The sequence below is a fragment of the Biomphalaria glabrata genome, chromosome 17 (genome assembly GCF_947242115.1).
Source record: "Biomphalaria glabrata chromosome 17, xgBioGlab47.1, whole genome shotgun sequence".
Classification (NCBI taxonomy): Eukaryota; Metazoa; Mollusca; class Gastropoda; family Planorbidae; genus Biomphalaria; species Biomphalaria glabrata.
Genome location: NC_074727.1, coordinates 27685635 through 27707610, shown reverse-complemented (window position 1 = coordinate 27707610; position 21976 = coordinate 27685635). Strand labels below are relative to the sequence as shown.

The following is a 21976-nucleotide window of genomic DNA, read 5'->3' as shown; positions in this document are numbered from 1 at the left end:
TTGCAGGCTTTTTCATTCTTATGTCCATGGGGAGTTCTCCAGCCTCCACACGGAGACTTGGGATTGGTGATGTACGAAACGCGCCGAGACAGAGACGCAGGGCAGCATTTTGTATAGGCTCCAGTATTTTTAGATAAGATTTCCTAGCTGCTCCATATATTATGGATAGGATTAGACTCAGATATAGCAGCAGAAAGGTATCTTTGTCAGCCCCCCAGTCCATACTGCTGAGTACTCTGAGTATGTTTAATGACTTTTGGCATTTCTTCTTAAGTTCCTTATTGTGGGGGAGAAAATTAAATTTGGAATCTAGGGTGAGGCCTAAAAATTTTGTAGTTTTCACAACATGTGTAAAAATAGTCCAGGGTCTGGGTGGATTCCCCTTATATTACAAAAATGCATGCTAACTGTTTTGGAGTCTGAAAATTTAAAACCATTATTGTTAGCCCAATTTTGAATTTTATTTAAACATAATTGTAATTTTCTTTCTAAAGTATTCAACATACAGGGTTTTTCTCTATGCCGGTGGACAGAGCTTTTAAAATGCTGTTTATTTTAATGTTAAATTGAGTTACCGAGAGAATGCTGCCCTGGGGTACACCCATTTCCTAGTCATAGGTGTCAGAAGCGGAGTTGCTCACTCGAACTTGAAATTTCCGGTCCTTTAGGAGTTCCCTTACAAAGCAGGGAAGGTGTCCCTTAAGCCCAATAAGCTTCAGGTCACGTAGAATGCCATGTTTCCAGATTGTATCGTAGGCCTTTTCTATGTCGAAAAATACAGCTACTAGATGTTCTCGTCTAAGGAATGCATTTCTTATGAATGCTTCCAGCCTTACCAGGTGGTCAGTTGTTGTCCGCCCCTGCCGGAATCCGCACTGGTAGTTGGAGATGATTTTATTTCTCTCAAGGTACCAGACCAGCCTATTGTTTATCATCCTTTCCATGGTTTTGCAGATGCAGCTTGTTAGTGCTATTGGGCGATAGTTAGCTGAGTCAGATCCATCTCTTCCCAGTTTGGGTAGCGGTATAACTGTGGCTTTCCTCCAGCTGTTTGGGAAAGCGCCTGTTCGCCACACACAGTTATAGATTTTTAGCAGGGTCGCCAATGAGGGTTTGGGAAGATGCTTGAGGAACTGATAATAGATTTTGTAAGCTGTATCAAACCATGGTTTGCTAGGCTGTTTTGGGTGTGCGGAGGTTAGGGGGATAACTTTCCGGTCAATATCAAGTAGCTTGCTAGCAAAGGTATCAGCTGGGTTCTGTTCATCGAGGATATTTTCTGTGATATCCTCTGAGTATTTTTTTTAGAATTGTTCCCAACCGGCTTTATTCAGCTTCCACCGCTGAGGTCGTCCCAATGAGGGGAGATTGTTAGCAATGTTGATTGGAAAGTGATTATTTCCTCGTAGGTCATTGCTTACTGACTATTTAAAATTGTTAAGAAGTCTGGGGACACATACGGTGAGTCAATGCAAGTCAATGCAAGTGAGAGATCCAGTTCCTGGGTGCAAATAGGTCGGTGATGCATCTTTAAGTATGCATAAATCATGTTGGAGGAAGATATCCTCCAGTATACGGCCTCTTGTGTCAGTATTGTTGGATCCCCACATAGTGTTATGGGCATTGAAATCCCCAAAAATTATATAGGGCAGAGGGAGTTGTTTTATGAGGTTCTCTATGTCTGTTGGGTTTAATGGAGCGCCTGGAGGTATATACAGGCTGCAGCAAAGTGATAACCTTGTGAAGTGTTATCCTAGCTGCTATGGCCTGTAGTGTGGTCTGTAGCTCTACCCTCTCATGGGGGATGGTGTCCTTCACAAAGATATACATTCCACCTGATGCTCTCTCTGCATCCTCAACAGCCCTGCTGTAAGTGCTGTAGCTTTGGAAACTGATGCTATCTTTCAGAAATGTTTCCTGTAAGCAGACAGCTACAGGAGTCTCACCAGAGTCCTTCAGTAGCTGCATTTCCTCATAATTGGCCTTGAGGCCTCTACAGTTCCACTGCACAATCTTGGAATCCATGACTTATTCTAAGTAACCTACTTGGAGCTATTAGGCATTGGGAGGCCCTGGGAGGGGTTTCCCTTTATTCCAGTGACCTTGGTTCTTTTTAGTCTTGGGTTTGAATGAAGAGGAAGTGTAGTGTCTGTAGTTCTACCCTCTCATGGGGGATGCTGCCCTTCACAAGGATACAGACTCCACATTATGCTCTCTCTGCATCCTCAACATTCTTGCTGTAAAAACTGTAGCTTCAGAAACTGATGCTATCTTTCAGAAATGTTTCCTGTAAGCAAACAGCTACAGGAGTCTCAGAGTCCATCAGTAGATGCATTTCCTCATAACTGGCCTTGAGGCCTCTACAATTCCACTGTACAATTCTGGAATCCATGGCTTATTCTAAATGACCTACTTGGAGCTATTTGGCCTTTGGAGGCCCCCGGAGGGGTTTCCCTTTATTCCAGTGACCTTAGTATTTTTAGTCTTGGGTTTGGGAGGAGAGGAAGACAACCCTCCTTCTCTGTAGAGAGGGGAGATCTCTCCGGTTAGAGCGGCGGCTATTTCCTCCTCCCTCACCTTGGGAATCCTCTCCGCGTTGATTTCTCCCCTTAGGGAGTTGGTCAACCTCTAACTCAGTAGAGGTTGGGGTGTCTGGCTGGGTTCTCTGAGGAGAACCTGTGTCAGACATAATGTCTCCAGGTTCTCCCAGAGTGTTGGTTTTGACATGCTGTTCAGTCTCCATGCTATCATCAGCGAGTACAGAGAACCTGTTCATTAGCATGATAACAGGGCTTTCTTGTCTCTTTGGAGGTGTTTTGAGTTTCTGAGTTGGAGGAGGGGTCAACGTGTCCGTCTGTGTGGCTATGGATCTTCCTATCTTAACCACAGCCTGGGTATAGGTCTTTTTCAAGCCAAATTGGCCCTTAGGTAGGGCTAATACAGCCGATTTCGCCTGGCTGAAGGTACATCCATTTCTTGCCTTGTACTCCTGCACGGCAACCTCCTGTTTCCACACAGAGCAGTCCTTGGAGTAGGCTGAGTGGTCAGCGTGACAGTTTGGGCATTTGAACTGGGCTGTGCAGCTCTTGTCCACATGACCCTCTCCAGCACATCTGGCACACACAGTGTTCCTCTTGCAGACTGCCACGCCGTGTCCATAACCCTGGCACTTGAAGCATCTCATGGGGTTAGGTATGTAGGGCCTCACTGGAACTCGTAGGTATCCTGCCTTCACATACTCTGGCGGTGTCCTAGTTCCGAATGTGAGGATAATAGTGGTGGTTTTGATCTCCTCACCATCCCTGCGCCAATTCCCTCCACTATTTCCTTCTTAAAACATTCCATCAGGTCTCTAGAGCTGATTACACCTCTGCTGGTGTTCAGACTCTTGTGTGGCATGACTTCCACATGGAGATCACAGATTCTTCTGCATTGTAGAAGCCCATCAGAGTGTATCTTACAATCGACTTCTACGAAAAGTTCTGATGGCTTGTGCAGCTTCAATACACTCTTAGGCTCTCCCATTACTGACTTAAGTCCCTTGTAGATGAGAAAAGGGCTCATCTTTGTCAGGCTTTTCTCCTCTTCTGTGCACCTGACCACCAGAAATGATGGCCAGGTAGTACAGCTTCTTGTGGCCTCCTCCTTTTTATCGTTTATGTGGCGTCTCTTGCCCAGACTTAAATCTGGGGCAAGTAGGCACTGGGGCACATGTGCTCCCCACCTGCCATCGAGTACAACAAGAGGAAGAGCCATTCGTCACCCATCTCTGATCAATTTGAAATTATTTCTTTGACCAAACATACACAAAAATCAATAAAAAAAACAAGAAGAAAACATCAAAAAATACTTTTAAAAAAAATACAAAGCTTCTACAAAGTTGTACTTGTATCAATTAGATTGGATCAGTCATGTCATTACATCTGTAATAGATCTAGACCAACAACAATAAATCTGTGCGATTAGAAATATTTTTACCTATTGTTTTTGTTTAGCACCATTTCGTGCTTTTAGCTTTCTCAATATGCTGTGATCCTATCACTGGACCAGTTGAGAGCATGGGGGAGAAAGAAAGGCATAGCTAAGTGAATTTTTACCATATTCCCTTTTTAAAAGCATTTATATAAAAAAAAGGGGAAAGACCATAATTTGAACTATGAAAATATAAGATTACTTAGTTATCTATTGTTTATAGTCTATATAGTTATCTATTGTTTATAGTTGTTACGGTCGTAGCGCAGCACGGTGTGCATGAATAATGGTGCGAATTTGTGTAATGAATGGAAGGGATGAGTAAAAGGGGAAGCCGGGAGAAATTGACAGGAAGAAAAATGAAATGTTCGTATTTACATAACTTGTTGTAATATTAAAGTATTTATAGAGTAATAACCTGAGAATGAATTATTATTTCGAAGAGTCTTGTGTCCTAACAAGTGGCGCCCAACGGAAAATGCAAGACCTGCGTTATATCGGTATCTAATTCCTGTCTACTGAGGTATTACTAGTATTACAAAGTGTAACAAAATCTCTAGATCTATTAAGATTGAGAGAGTTAGCGTCATCTAAATCTCTAAAGCTATGTACTAGACTCACTGGTAAACATAAACCTTTAGTTGAAACTTAACTAAAAACATTATTGCTGAATTAATCAATTGGATTAACATTTAAATTTAGATTTATGTCATTATAATTATTATGACGGTCCATTCTCTACATTCACCAATGTGAAAACGTCAGGGATTACCCACTGTATTTGGATGTGCTATGAATTTATAGGAAAAAAAATAATTTAAAAAAATCATGTCAGTGGCTGCTGAAGTACATGTCCATTATTATTCTGGCTGGTCATAGTTCTCAACAATAACCTTTAACATTCAATATTGATGGAAATTTGTAAAATTATTAGCACTGCTGTGGGCAACACTAGTGAATTTTGACTACGGTGGAGAAAAGTGCCCATTTAGGACCAACGGATATACACTGAGTTATACCAGCAGGAAGAAGAGTATTCCGGGAAGTAGATACATATTTGTATTCGATTAACATTAAACGTTTGGTTCATTACATTACATTTAGATATGAACATTATTGGGTCCAGGCATTAAGTATATGAGAATCAAATATATTTAATTGATATGGTCAGATAACTCTCTAGTCAACACTAAACTTAAAAAGGAAACAGCAGTCATAATCAATCATCACACTTTAGATCAATGCAACTTCAAAAATAACCTAACATACACATCCATAGCATTAAAGAAGATTACCCATCACAAATGGAAGTTTTCAATCAGACACAGCAGAAATAAATACCTATCACTGTTAATATTAATAGCAGGAGATGTAGAGTCAAATCCAGGGCCTAGATCTAAAGATAGATGCAACATCTGCAAAAACGTATGCACCATGAAACAGAAAGCCATTCAATGTGACACCTGCGATGAATGGTACCATGCATCATGTCTCCATATGAATACACATGTGTATTATGCCTTAGGCAACAAAGACGCATCATGGCACTGTGTACCATTTAAGTTACCTTAGTTTACATCAGGACTGTTTGATGCAGACACTTCTAACCCATACAACATCCTAAACACCATCCCAAACCAAACTCACCAACCACTAGCCAGATCCACTCCTGTTAAACCTAAATCTACTAAAATTAATACAACAGCCTCACTAAACAAACCTACTAAAGAAGTAATACCAAAATACCTTAAAACCTTAGTAATAAATTTTCAAAGCATTAAGAACAAAACAGCAGACTTAGAAATTTTATTAGAATGTGAGAAACCAGACATAATTGCAGGAACAGAAACTTGGCTACACCCTGAAATTTATAATGCAGAAATTTTCAATAGTAATTATAAAATTTTTAGAAAAGATAGGGCTGATAATCATGGAGGAGTTCTTTTAGCAATAAAAAGCACTCTTATAGCAGAAGAAATTACCTTACCTAACTCAAAAAATATAGAATCAACATTTTGTAAAATTAATACCACCTCAACATCCCTAATAATAGGCAGCATTTACAGACCACCAAATTCTAGTTTAGAATACATGCAGGAACTATGTTATCAGATTACTACACTTAAAGAGACAAATAAAAATGCAGTTTTTTGGATTATGGGTGATTTCAACCTACCTGATATAAATTGGAAAACACTAACCATAGATAAACACCAAAACCTTAAGGACATAATTGAGCTTTTCCTAGAAACTTTACACAACCTAAGTTTAGATCAAATCATTAAAAAGCCAACTAGATTAAACAACACATTATATCTCTTCTTAACCAACAGACCTGGATTAGTAGTTGATTATGATATTATCCATGGTCTATAAGACCATGAGATCATAAAAATACACAGTCAGATAAAAGCAGTAGCCAATACAAAACCCAAAAGAAAAATCTTACTCTGGAATAAATGTAATCTAACACAACTACACCAAGCTGCATTAAACTTTCAACAAACATTCTCATTAGAAAAAGACATTAACCAACCAGTCGATGACCTCTGGAATTTCATTAAAAACCATCTTAAAAGCATTATAGAAAATCATATACCAACTAAATACACATCAAACAAAATAAATAAATGCTGGTTTAATAATAGACTAAAGAAGCTTTGTAAACAGAAGGAAAACCTATATAGAAAATTTAAAGAAACTAATACAGAAAGAGTTTACAAAAGTATATAAAAATTAAACACCTAACTCAAAAAGTAAGCAGACAGCTGCAGAGTGAATACATAAACAATGTAATATCTAAAGATAACAACAAAAAAATAAGGTCATACATTAAGTCTAAGAAAATGGAAACAACAGGCATAGCGCCATTAAAAGATGAACATAACATAATACATAATGATAATGAAACTAAAGCAAACATCCTAAACAAATACTTTGCATCAGCATTCTCAGCCCCAGGAGACAAAGACATATTACTGAATTTGAACCAAGTAGACAACATAGAAGATATAGTAGTACAAGAAAATGGAATTCAAAAACTATTAGCCAACACCAAACCAAATAAAGCGTCTGGACCTGATGGTATTCCAGCTAGATTACTCAAAGAACTTTCAGGCTTCACTTAACCAGGGCAGAGTACCAAAGGACTGGAAAGAAGCTAATTGTCGTGCGCATCTTGTAGGGTATTTTCGTTTGAGCACCATAAGGTCTTATTAGTTCTGTTTCTAAGGATGCGCTATATTGGTGTCCTTGTTCTCTTGTTGTGCCTTGAGATGAGTCTCTTTGTGTTCTCTTGGTGTGCCTTGAGATTGAGTTATCTGTGTGGTGTTCTTCCCCAGTATTGGGTAAGTTAGTTTATTTTACTATCTTCTACATGTCCGTAGATCTAAATTCGTTTCTTTTATAATCGTGAGAATGGCGGTATCAAAGGAGTGTGTATTTTTCTTATCTAGGGACGCAGGCTTGGGACTCTGCTGGAGTCAAGTCTGAGTTGTAGGCTTGGTAGTTGACTATTGCCCGTTGACGTTGGGTTGGCGTTGTGAGGCCTGATTGACTATGGCACTGAGATTAAGGTGTGCTATAGTCCTGTGAATGTAATTTGTAATTGCTATTGATATTTATTCATAATGTATGCCTCAGAATATCATATATATCATTAACTCATTAAACCTTTGTTGTTATATGCAATATTGTTATTCAATAGTATACGTTAATATTTGGTTTATTCATTCCTAGATATTATTTGCATAAATTGATTACTAGACTGTTAGGGGTGCCCAGGCAGACGAGCCAAGACTAAATTATAACCCCGGCATAAAGTTAATAAACACTGTTCAGGTGGGGAGCCCGGCGGAGTACATCATACCCTAGATGAGCGCGAGGACAAAACCCACCTGACACTAATGTCACCCCCTATTTAAAAAAGGAGAAAAATCTGACCCAGGAAACTACAGACCAGTATCACTTACCAGCATCACATGTCAAATCCTAGAACACATAATATGTAGCAACATCATAAACCACTTAGACAAACATAATGTCCTCACACCATACCAACATGGCTTTAGGAAATATAGATCATGTGAAACACAACTAATAGGACTAATTGATGACTTTTCAAAAGGTTTCGATACTAATGAACAAATAGATGCTATCTTACTAGATTTTTCTAAGGCTTTTGACAAAGTTCACCACGATAGTTTGCTTAAAAAATTAAAATATTTCGGCATTAATGGTCCACTGCATCAGTCAGTTGTTAAGAGTAACAAAAAAACTAAAACAAATTAATTCCACTTATCTTATTCATGGCAAACCAGTAACACAGACTAAAAACGCAAAATACCTAGGTGTTATAATAAATGAAAAACTGTCATGGAATCCACATATTGATGAAACTATAAAAAAATCTATATTTTTATAAATCAAATAAGAACATAAAACTAAAATGTTATTTAACCTTGGTTAGGCCAATAATAGAATATGCATCCTCTGTTAAGGACCCCTCAACTCAAGATAACATTAAGAAACTGGAACAGACACAAAATAGAGCAGTGAGATTCATAACAAACAAATATTCACACTTAACTAGAGTAACACCTTTAGTAAAATCTCTAAATTTAGAAAGCCTTCAGGACAGAAGACTCAAAAGTAAAGTAGCAATTATACATAAAACACTGAACCATAATCTTCAATACAAAAACAAAATTTAATAAAATACTCTGAAAGACACAAAGATAAAGGCACATTCTTCATCCCATATGCTAGGAAAATTTGTACAAATACTCCTTCTTCCCAAGTGCTATTAGAGCATGGAATGGGTTGCCTGAGCTAGCCAGGAAAACCAGTGACTTGGCAGAATTTAAGTCATTATTATTATTATTATTATAGCTTTTATATAGCGCTACTTTCATGCTTATAGCATGCTCAGAGCGCTTTTGGTCCAATCTCATTTGCAGACCAGTGGGGGGGAGGGGGTATCTAGGAGTTGGTTTTCCGTGCTGCCTTTAGGCGCTCAGTAAACACAACTCTGCCTGAGTCGGGTGTCAAACCTCGAGCCCCCTTCTAGGTAGCCAAGCCAAGCCAAGTTCAAGCGCACTTAGCCTCTCGACCACGCATGACTAAATGCATGACACGTAGGACGTAATCATCATCTTTTTTTGAAGTAACGTCTGTATTATATAAGATAAGATAAGATCAAAGCCCCAACTGGTTCAGACAAATGATAAAATCAAAGCCCCAATTGGTTCAGATAAGTGATAGGATCAAAGCCCCAACTGGTTCAGACAAGTGATAGGATCAAAGCCCCAACTGGTTCAGACAAGTGATAGGATCAAAGCCCCAACTGGTTCAGACAAATGATAAAATCAAAGCCCCAATTGGTTCAGACAAGTGATAAGATCAAAGCCCCAACTGGTTCAGACAAATGATAAAATCAAAGCCCCAATTGGTTCAGATAAGTGATAGGATCAAAGCCCCAACTGGTTCAGACAAGTGATAGGATCAAAGCACACTGAGAAAGCTAAAAGCATAAAATAGAAGTTGGAATCAATGAATAGAACACAAGAGCACAAGACTAATGCTTTCAAATTGTCATGTGAATTTTTAAAATCCTAACATTAGAAAAACTTACATTTAAATCAGCAGTGGGATGTTTCATAGAGCTTTGTTCCTGAAACAATCAAGATGTATGTTTTAGAAAAACATAACTCTCTAAATATTGCTAATAATAATAATAAGGATTGTCTTTGAGTCCAAAGATTAATGAGAAATGCAGTATTTCCTGTGGTTATACAGCCCCAGCTGTGATCTACATATTTTGCCACATTCAGCAGAGGCATAAATTGCTAATACACTCACTACAAGTTAGCTTACTTGATTGAGAGCTTCCATTTCAATAAAAAAAATGAACATCTAAAGCTCAGATAAAGCAAAAAGGGAATTTGTATTGAGATATAAAGACTTAGCAACTCAGTCTGTCTGTGACTGCAGAACCAATAAAGAATAAAAAACATAAAAGCAGAAACTACCAATTTCCTAGTACCAGTAATCTCAGAGTAGAAAGGAGGGATTATTTTCAATCTCTATTGATACTGTAATGTGTTTCAGTCATAAGAAAGATTCAATAATTAAAAAAAAAATTAATTTGATTACCATGAAACATTAAAGCAACTTTTAAATGTTTACACAAAAATAGTATTAAGCAATAGAACTACTAGAGTTGGTTCTCTACTTTTTTTCAGATAATGAGAGCTGATTAATGTTTGCCTTATGGTCAGAAAGGCTTGTTGCAAACAAATGTATAACTAGTCATTTGAAAGTCAAAAGAATATTGGCTGCTATCAAGGCTGTTGACCTTGAAATGGAGTGTCCAATTTTTCTTTAGAATGTCACTCTGTGTAGTCACTACTAGCCATCTCTTAGAATCTAAATAGTGTCGGTTCATTGTTTCAACGTGTACTTACTGACTTATTGGTGACATCTTTCTCCTCAATAAAGGCTATATAGTCATTGAAGAATGTTAAAGGTCCCACCATGATCCCATGGAAATAAAACATGTAGCTCAAATACTCAAGTAAGTCTGGCAGCTTCCTGAAATTACACCAAAAAACAAGATTACAAAAAGAATTTGTGTCCGAGGCTCTGCCTGACCCATGGGTCTGAAATGTAGGAAGTCAAAAGAGAGGTTTTGACCCAATGACATTTTCAGCATCACTTCAGATGTGTTATGAACTAGGAAGTTACAAACTATCTTATCAACCTCCTTAAGTTCATTGAAGGCATTAGTGCCAATATGTACAAAGTTGCTTGTCTCCTGACTCATTGAAGAGATGCACAAAGTTGTTGGTCTCCTGACTTATTGAAGAGATGCACAAAGTTGTTTGTCTCCTGACTCATTGTAGAGATGTACAAAGTTGTTTGTCTCCTGACTTATTGTAGAGATGCACAAAGTTGTTTGTCTCCTGACTCATTGAAGAGATGCACAAAGTTGTTTGTCTCCTGACTCATTGAAGAGATGCACAAAGTTGTTGGTCTCCTGACTCATTGTAGAGATGCACATAGTTGTTGGTCTCCTGACTCATTGTAGAGATGTACAAAGTTGTTTGTCTCCTGACTCATTGAAGAGATGTACAAAGTTGTTTGTCTCCTGTAGACATGAGAAATGGATGGCAACACCTGTTTCTACTCTACTTTAAATCACTGCCAATCAAATCTTGTTTCATGTTAAATCAAATTAATGGCAATATCTGTTGTATGTAGTACTTTCTCAATCTGTTGTATCTAGTACTGTCTATATCTGTTGTATGTAGTACTTTCTCTTATCCGTTGTATGTTTTACTTTCTCTGTCTGTTGTATGTAGTGCTTTCCCTATCTGTTGTATGTAGTACTTTCTTAATCTGTTGTATGTAATACTTTCTTAATCTGTTGTATGTAATACTTTCTCTATCTGTTGTATGTAGTACTTTCTTAATCTGTTGTATGTAATACTTTCTCTATCTGTTGAATGTAGTACTTTCTCTATCTGTTGAATGTAATACTTTCTTAATCTGTTGTATGTAATACTTTCTCTATCTGTTGAATGTAATACTTTCTTAATCTGTTGTATGTAATACTTTCTTAATCTGTTGTATGTAATACTTTCTCTATCTGTTGAATGTAATACTTTCTTAATCTGTTGTATGTAATACTTTCTCTATCTGTTGTATGTAATACTTTCTTAATCTGTTGTATGTAATACTTTCTTTATCTGTTGAATGTAATACTTTCTTAATCTGTTGAATGTAATACTTTCTTAATCTGTTGAATGTAATACTTTCTTAATCTGTTGTATGTAATACTTTCTCTATCTGTTGTATGTAATACTTTCTTAATCTGTTGTATGTAATACTTTCTCTATCTGTTGAATGTAATACTTTCTTAATCTGTTGTATGTAATACTTTCTCTATCTGTTGTATGTAATACTTTCTTAATCTGTTGTATGTAATACTTTCTCTATCTGTTGAATGTAATACTTTCTTAATCTGTTGTATGTAATACTTTCTTAATCTGTTGTATGTAATACTTTCTCTATCTGTTGAATGTAATACTTTCTTAATCTGTTGTATGTAATACTTTCTCTATCTGTTGAATGTAATACTTTCTCTATCTGTTGTATGTAATACTTTCTCTATCTGTTGAATGTAGTACTTTCTTAATCTGTTGTATGTAATACTTTCTTAATCTGTTGTATGTAATACTTTCTCTATCTGTTGAATGTAGTACTTTCTTAATCTGTTGTATGTAATACTTTCTAATCTGTTGAATGTAGTACTTTCTTAATCTGTTGAATGTAGTACTTTCTCTATCTGTTGTATGTAATACTTTCTTAATCTGTTGAATGTAATACTTTCTTAATCTGTTGAATGTAGTACTTTCTCTATCTGTTGTATGTAGTACTTTCTCACCCTCATTTATAAAAGGATATAGGTAAACAGGGAATGTATTCATTAGTTGCTTCCTATTGACTGAGAGGATTGCAGGTGGTAAGAAGGAACTATGTGTGTCTTAGTGTTACAAGAAATAGATATCTCCCTTGTCTAAATAGAAGCTCCCTTGTCTAAATAGATAGCTCCCTTGTCTAAATAGATATCTCCCTTGTCTAAATAGATAGCTCCCTTGTCTAAATAGATATCTCCCTTGTCTAAATAGATATCTCCCTTGTCTAAATAGATATCTCCCTTGTCTAAATAGAAGCTCCCTTGTCTAGTAATAGCAAGACTCTAGACTCTAGACCAGTGGTCTTCAACGGGGGCGATATCGCCCCCTAGGGGGCGATTTCGAGATTTTGGGGGGCGCTGAGAGCCAAAGGGGCGGTAGGGGGGCGCTGGGCACAAAATGGGGCGGTAAGGGGGCGCTGGGCATAAAGGCGGAAAGAAGAAACTAAAGGTGCTCTGAAACAAAACAAATTTAAAAATTCTTCAACATTAAAGCTGGGAAACTAAGTATAGACAAATTATAGTTAACTTGCTTCTAATTTAAGAACCGAAACAACGTTAGAAATTGAGTTCGGTAATCCCATTTTCTATTTTTAAATTCTTACTCTTTTGCTATAATTGAAGAGTATTTATTGTCCTTGGATCTCGCGCGTATAAACGTTTAAGATTTGACAAACAAAGTAGGTAATACGCCTTTTAGATTATAGTTTATTTTATCTACATATGTTAATATATTGATATGTAAATGTTAATTGCAAAAAACATTAAAGGTAACATTTAATAGAATAATGTAACTTTTTAAAAACAACAAACATTTATAAAATGTTGTTACGAAAACTCGCTGGTATGTCATGTAATATTTCCTTGAGATTTAGTGAATTGCCACTAGAAAAAAAGTAAGTTCTACTTTGATGGCATTTTAAGATAAGGTTATGAAACCAAGTCGGCTTCACGAACTTATAGCGATATCCAAAAATAATTTAAGAATATTCATGAACAATTATAAAAATCTACAATTAAAACAATATTAAAAACAAAAAACGGCAAAGCAGGATATGTTTTAATGGCTTCTCAGAAAAAATTATAGCTTTTTACAAATTCTTATGATATTTTTGAAAAATTGATTAAAACTAAATTTATTTTAAAACATATGTAACACAAAAAGACTTTTTTTCTGTTAGAGATGAAATATTATTTCAAAATTGTCTAGTTAGGTAGTGTATGAGGACATATAGGAAACCATCAGTGGTTGGACGCTACAATGACTTCATAATTAATATAGAATAAAGAACAAATCTATTCACTATTCACATTGTGAGTTCTGATACACAAGAAAAGTTTAGCCCGCAATTTCATTTCTATTTGAATCTAATTATAAAATTGTAAATAAAATACAAACCCATGCCGAAAATAAGCACATCTTTCAACAGTTTTGTGAAACAAATGATGAAAAAGGTGTTAGACTCTTGTAGTAAATTAAAGTTAGATGGATTTCAAAAGGGTTTTGTTAATTGGCTAGTTTTTTAAGTTCTTAAACAATAATTTTTTTTGAGAAACGGGAAGATTCAACGGTTGGCGATGACTTAAAGGAGGCTAAAAAAAATGTTTTACATGGTAGGCATCTATTTTAAAGAGTTTTACAATCTCACATAATTTGTTTGTTGACAAATGAATTATTGCCCAAGAATACCGATATGTATGCAATTCACATAACAATGCTCTATGAAGAAATTATGATTCGCTTCTAAAATTTAAAAAATATATATATATATAAATGACAATTATTAAATATCTGTTACTGACGTTCCAATTGAGTTGCATGAAAAAATAGATTTACAAAACTGTCTTCAGTAAAAAAAGAATGTAAACATAGGAGGCACACAGTGCATAGCTAGGGTGGGGGAAGGGGGAAATATGAAAGTCCCCCTAGCCCCCATTTAAGGGGGGGACCCAAATTAGTGTTTTTTTAATTAATTAAATTAACTATTACGCAAAATGCAGCGGCCCCCAAAGATGTCAAGCCCCCTGGCCCCCAAACGATGGAAATTCCTAGCTACGCCCCTGGAGGCACAACAGAGATGTGGCTGCATTTAAATGTTTCAGTAAAATTCCAAAACTGTGGTTGAAATTGGAATTATGTTTTAGCTTTTCAGTAAACTTACATGGTTAACCTGGATTTAGTGCGTAACAAACTTAATGAATAAGCCAAGAAATAGACTGGGTGTAGACAGTAGTGGAGACCTTCGCCTTGTCTTGGCAAATTTAAAGCTTGAAATTTCTAATATTGTCAGACTGCAGGAGGCACAAGGTTACCATTAGCTTAATTTCATTTTGTAGTGAGTGAATTCAGCAATAATAATATTTATATTAAAACATAAAACTAAATTTACAATTAAACCTAAAAACAGTAGGCCTTAATATTCAAAAATTCAAACGGAGACTATTCTTAGGATTTGAAAGAAAGTCTTTACAATTAATTTTTGTGTGTAATCACTGCAAAATTATTTGACATAATTTTTGCATAATGATAATATTGGTTGTTTTTGCCTTTAATTCCGAAGATTACGGCTGAGTCCAGTGTTTCACATAACTACGCAAACCCAACTGCGACCTACATATTTTACCGAATTTTATGCAGACAAAGCCGTTGTATGGTGGCTTTTCTTTGAGTATCAAATGTTTGTCCCGCAGTTTTTGTAAGAGCTCTCGAACTGTTTCTCTCAGAGGCTATCTGCTGCCAGGTACTTTCCTCTATGCCAATGAGAGCGAAATGGCGCCTGAATAAATCTTTATAGCGCTCACGGGGGAGGGGGGCACCTCTGTGACTCAGTCCTCCTCAAAGCTAGTCAGTCATAGGCCAAGGAGTTCACAACAGTCGCCTTTGGCAAGCGGTCGTCTCCCATGCGGGATAAGTGTTATTGACAGCATAAAAATTAATAGTATAGATGATATTTTGTTCAAATTTGCCTTCTCATGCTTCTATATAACTGTTTTTCTTAGAGGGGGGCGCAAGCGGATTTTTTAAATGAAAAAATTCGAAAAGGGGGCGGTAGGCCAAAAAAGGTTGAAGACCACTGCTCTAGACCTTAGGTTTTGTTTGGGATGAAAGAATAGTAACAAATGCTTTTATTAAAAGGCACTACAAGAAGTATAAGAAAAAAAAAAAGCACCGAGTGTGACCCTCCCTCCCCCATGTTTTCTACTTTATAGTGCATTTTTTTTTGCTACTTTTCCACTGATGTATTTATGATAGATGAAACTATTGAACTTAATAGTATTTTTGTAGAAGTAAAATGGGTCATTACGACAATGTTCATTTCGCAATGCATGACAAAGTTTTATTTATAATTGATTCATAGAGATACAGTTTTTGAGATAATATTTTCATGGTGTATTGTCAGTTAGCTTTCAGCAATCCAAGTCATATAAACTAAGTTATCAATCACATGCTAACTGACTTGTAAACAACCAAGTTATCACACACAGGCTGACTTGTTAAAAACCAAGTTATCACACACAGGCTGACTTGTTAAAAACTAAGTTATCACACACAGGCTGACTTGTTAAAAACTAAGTTATCAATCACATGCTAACTGACTTCTAAACAACCAAGTTATCACACACAGGCTGACTTGTTAAAAACCAAGTTATCACACACAGGCTGACTTGTTAAAAACTAAGTTATCACACACAGGCTGACTTGTTAAAAACTAAGTTATCACACACAGGCTGACTTGTTAAAAACTAAGTTATCACACACAGGCTGACTTGTTAAAAACCAAGTTATCACACACAGGCTGACTTGTTAAAAACCAAGTTATCACACACAGGCTGACTTGTTAAAAACTAAGTTATCACACACAGGCTGACTTGTTAAAAACTAAGTTATCACACACAGGCTGACTTGTTAAAAACTAAGTTATCAATCACATGCTAACTGACTTCTAAACAACCAAGTTATCACACACAGGCTGACTTGTTAAAAACTAAGTTATCAATCACATGCTAATTGACTTCTAAACAACCAAGTTATCACACACAGGCTGACTTGTTAAAAACCAAGTTATCACACACAGGCTGACTTGTTAAAAACCAAGTTATCACACACAGGCTGACTTGTTAAAAACTAAGTTATCACACACAGGCTGACTTGTTAAAAACTAAGTTATCACACACAGGCTGACTTGTTAAAAACTAAGTTATCACACACAGGGTAACTGACTTCTAAACAACCAAGTTATCACACTCAGGCTGACTGACTTCTTAAAACATAAGTTATCAACTAATTTTGACAAAGCTTATTTCAAATCACTCTGACTGGTAAAAGGTTTCTATAGGCTATTTCTCCCACACCCATTCTTGGATCAAGTTGAAACTTTGCTCAATTATTCACAAGCCTAAACAAGTCATAAATCCTTTAAAAAAAAGTAACCCATTAGTTAATTAATTACTGATAATTATTTATTGTATCAGATACCAAGAAGGGAAATTAATCCATCAGTATTCACAGATATGGCTAAATAGATAGGGTTTCCTCCCCTTAGATAATTGAACACATTATTTCTATCACACCCATTCTCGGATGAAGTTGAAACTTTAAACAACTATTTATTATACCTACCAAAATGAATCCATTAAAAAAAACAACAACAACAATTAGTCTATTAATTATTAGCAATGAATTTTTTGTGTTTGATATCAAGTAAAAAAAAATAACTTCTACATTATTGAGAGACATAGCCGTAAAGGTGGAGTTCTTTCTCTTAGATAAGTTTTGATTTTTTAAAACTATTTTGCTAGTTCTTATTACTCACTTGACTAACCACTGACTTGACTATCATTTCCACACTGACATTCAATGCATATGAACACTAGTCCTAAATAGTACATTCAATCAATTCTAATTACCTACACACTGGTCAGGTAACAACATTACATATTATTATTATTATTACTTGAATACATCTCTGTAATCCTTGCAAATAAAATTATCTTATATAATCAGTCAGGCAATGCTGGTCAATGCATGTATGTAATTTTGCTAAGTAAAATTTTCTGATATAATCAGTCCAGCATGCTGATCAATATACATCAAATTGTCTTTATATATATATATGTATATAGCCACAAGCATGCTGGTTTACATCTTGGAAGAAAACAGGGTTGGTTTGATCATTGACAGCCATCCCTTTCAAAATGAAGATATCCTAACATAGCCAGCTTCCATTGGGTTCAGGTCTAAGATGCACTGATACTCACTTGACAGCTTGTGACTTTTGGTCATGTGACAGCTCTTTCTCATCTTTGTATCTTCCATCATGGAGAGCGAATGCCAGACTTGTGAGTTTCTGAGTTTGTATCATCAGAGGACTGGAGAGAGAAGACTTTCTCTGTTTTACTGTTTGACAACAATGCAAGGGTGAACAAAATAATGTTATACTCTAAAGCACACACAGAGAGAATAGATTTAAATACAACAAAATCAAGGAGCAAAGAACAGAAGCAAGAAGCAAGTTCAACAAGTCAGCTAGTAACAAGAAGCTTCATGTCGACAGGCCAAAATGGAAATGTGTATTTTTTTAAACATAAAGAAATATACTAATGAAAGAAGAGACTAAAATCATTCAAGCAAGTAACATACATGAAATGCAGCAATGCTCAAAATGAATACAGCATAAAGTTAAATAAGACATTCTGAACATTTGTCCAAATATTTACACATTTAGTTTCTGTCAGAGACTTTTCTAGAACATTCTAACTCCTCTTAATTGGTTTTAATCTGATGGTCTAGCCATTTCAAACTAATCTTGATGATTGCTAAATAACTGAACTACTGTTTTACTTACCCAGTGATATCCAATGTATATCCTCCATAGTCATAGATTTGCCTATAGATATGACAGACAGACAGATAGCCCATAGAGAAGACAAAGACCAGTGCATGACTGAAAGATTTCCCACCAAACACCATGCACAAATAACTCACAATAGACTGGGCCAAAAGATGCCAAAGTTGACTGAAAAATAAAAGAGATCAGCTATAAAAGTGTGTATGTGGCATCTTTCACATTTATACACTACTAGACATATGTTACCCGCGACCTGCGGGTCTTTATTTGCGCATTACTTTTGATATAGTCACTGAGAGTGTTTTGTAAACAATTAAACGAAATAATAATGTAATAAGTAAAGCGAATGTGTCAATGTAAAAATAGTGTGAATGAAGCTATCAAATCAAAATAGCTAATAGGCTTAAATCCATTTTGTTTTTCAAATTAAAACATTTGCTTGTAGGCCTACATATATTTGATTAAAATTTGAGGTGAATAGACTTAATTTTGTATGTTCATGTTTATAAAGTATAAAGTAGATCTTGAGGTAGACATAGATCTAAATCTACACTAATCTAGAGGCTTGTATAGAGTTCATTCTGTGTTGCGCATGCGTGACCTTTTTTCATGAATGAATATAGGCCTATCTCAACACGGCTACGCAGCTTTATTTAGCGAACAGCGAACGAATGTATTAAAAATGCTTTAGAAAAACAAATTTGAATGCTAATTTGATTAAAATATGAAATGAATGGACAATAATTAGTATGTTTATGTGTTAAAGCATAAAACTATCTTTGCGAAAAGAAGTTGTATCATCTTAGAGTTCAATAAGAGTTTTAGACCTAGGCCTAGGAATAGACTCAGTAGAGAGATGTGTTAATCACTGTTAATGTGTAACCATTTGGTAATGTCTAATGAAAGGATGTTCGCCAGACATTACCCGCGGCCTGCGGGTCTAAGTTTGTGTTTACTAATCTAGTGGATTGGATTTAGATGTATGTTAAACTTAACTAATGATCCTTTCAAGTTTTTTCTCTTTCGCTACGAAAATAAAATTAGGTTTGCGAAAATGGGATTACCCGAAGCCGATACATTCATATCTATTAAAAACGAAAAGAGCGATAGCTTTGTAAAATGAATGGGATTATAAAGTGAACAATTAAACGAAATAATTTTTAGTACGCGATTCATGAATGAATATAGATCTAGGCCTATCACAACTCGGCTTCGCAGCTTTCGTAAACGAATGTAGATTTAGAAAACCAAATTTGAATGTTTATTTGATCAAAATATGAAATGAATGGACTTTAATTAATATATTTATGTGTTAAAGTATAAAACTATCAGTGCGAAGAGAAGTTTTATCATCTTAGAGTTGGATTAGAGTTTTAGATCTAAGGATGGGATTATAAAGTAAACAATTAAACGAAATAATTTTTAGTACGCGATTCATGATTGAATATAGATCTAGGCCTATCTCAACTCAGCTTCGCAGCTTTCGTAAACGAATGTAGCTTTAGAAAACCAAATTTGAATGTTTATTTGATCAAAATATGAAATGAATGGACTTTAATTAATATGTTTATGTGTTAAAGTATAAAACTATCTGTGCGAAGAGAAGTTTTATCATCTTAGAGTTGAATTAGAATTTTAGATCTATGGATGGGATTATAAAGTAAACAATAAAACGAATTAATATTTAGTACGCGATTCATTACGGTATTGTCTAATGAAAGAATGTTCGTCAGGAAATCTGTAGTCACAGATTTCAGGAACTAATTTATGTAAAAAATGCTTTTGAAACACAAAATTGAAGGTTAATTTTATTACATAATGAAATCAATGAATCTTCTTTTGTATTTTCACGTGTCAAAGTAAAAAACTATCTGCGCAAAGTGTATTTCTTAAAATTAGATCTAGGTCTAAATCCTTTCTATCTTTTCTCATGTCAACATTGTAGACATGGCCTAGATCCATAAAATACTATAGCTGTAATAGAGACGGACAACTTTATTTTTTTTGAGGGTCTTAAGTTTGTTTTAGGGCTACAATACATACACTACGGTCTAAGTTGGTACCCAAGGAACATTCCTGCCTAGTTTTATCAAGATTGGTCAAGCGGTTTTGATGTCTATAAGTAACATACATACATACACCACACATTCTACTTTATAATATAGATTAGCATTGCCCACCAGCTATGCCTTTTGATATGTTCCAAGGCTATTTATAGTTTATTTTGTCATAGACCCACTTCCTTCAAGCAATGATCCGCCTGTTTTGGAGTATATGTGTATGTTTATGATATAAATATTACAAACCGCCTATATTTAGGGGTTGCTTTGGGTAGCTATGAAGGTTCTTGTCATTGCTGGCAAGCCACTCCAAGCCCTAGAAACAGGAGGAACCCATGAACATGCCACTCCAAGCCCTAGCGACAGGAGGAACCCATGAACATTTATCAATAGGGCACTATCGCACTCTCCAAGGAGACTTAACTCATTCATATAGTTATTAAACAATGTGTTTAACTATTGAACATATTTACAAGATAATTCATGTCGATCATGAGATCAAAACAAAAAAGTTAATTACACCGCCCAACTTAAACTACTTAAATCTCCACTAGGGAAATCTTTCAACTCTCCACTCTAAATTGCTGAAAGCACCATCTCCACTCTAACTTGCTGAAAGCACTATCTCCACTCTAACTGTCTTGATTTTCCGCCAACAACTTACGTAAAAAATCACACAAACATTCAAGCAGACCTGTTGAACAGGAGGTGACTGAGATAGAGAGTGTAACTCTAAATGTAGCCGTATACCATGAAGACAAGCAGAAACAGTAGCCATGAGGAGCGGTGGTTTCAATTAGGTAGGTTGGAGAGTTTCTGGCGTAATTCAAGTCAATGACAAGAAAATATAAATAGATATTTAAAAAAAAAACTAAGCTTAGTTGTATCAATTAGTTTGGAGCAGTCAGGTAATACATTTGTAATTGATCTAGTGTACCAATACAAACACATTCATAAAAATGTTTTAAAAAGGGGGAATGACCTGAATTTGAAATCATGGCTCAGGCCTTCTCAAGCCAACATGGCAACTACTCTACTAGTAAAGAGCCTATGAACATGGAAGATTGTAGAGTTATCTATTGTTTCTATAGTCTTGTCCTATTTCATGTGTGTTCACTAAGACTCGGACAACGACCTATAAAGACACAGCTTATATCACTACTTCAGTCAAGTACAATTACTTTAACTTGTTAGAGATACCAAACAAAATAATTAATTGCCAATAGTTAATTAACTAATTGGTTATTTTTTTAAAACTACTTTTGCGTTTTAAGGTAAAAGAAATAATTGAGCAAACTTTCATCTTGATCAGAGATTGGGTCTGGGAGAAACAAACTTTTGACCAGACAGTTGCTAAAGGCTTTGTAAAAAGGACTGGTGGGAAAGTTCAGACTTGAGACAGAGAAAGGACACATGTATTTATAGTGAGTTAGATTACATCTAGTTCAGACTTGAGACAGAGAAAGGATATGTGTATTTGTAGTGAGTTAGATTACATCTAGTTCAGACTTGAGACAGAGAAAGGACACATGTATTTGTAGTGAGTTAGATTACATCTAGTTCAGACTTGAGACAGAGAAAGGATACATGTATTTGTAATGAGTTAGATTACATCTAGT

General features: G+C 35.7%; 1 protein-coding gene across 6 annotated transcripts in view; it reads right to left on the bottom strand.

The window, feature by feature from the left end:
- LOC106074044 (lysophospholipid acyltransferase 2-like) overlaps positions 1-21976 on the bottom strand; it is a 62056-nt gene that overhangs the window by 23553 nt on the left and 16527 nt on the right. For 5 of the 6 annotated variants that reach the window (XM_056015096.1, XM_056015099.1, XM_056015095.1 and 2 more), the window contains 4 exons: positions 18295-18465; positions 17708-17818; positions 10437-10563; positions 9605-9643 (listed from right to left, as the gene is read on the bottom strand). In XM_056015096.1, the coding sequence (XP_055871071.1) occupies positions 9605-9643; positions 10437-10563; positions 17708-17818; positions 18295-18465 (448 nt within the window). Of the gene's footprint in view, positions 1-9604; positions 9644-10436; positions 10564-17707; positions 17839-18294; positions 18466-21976 lie in introns of those variants that run through there. The other variant, XM_056015100.1, reaches the window with a different exon arrangement.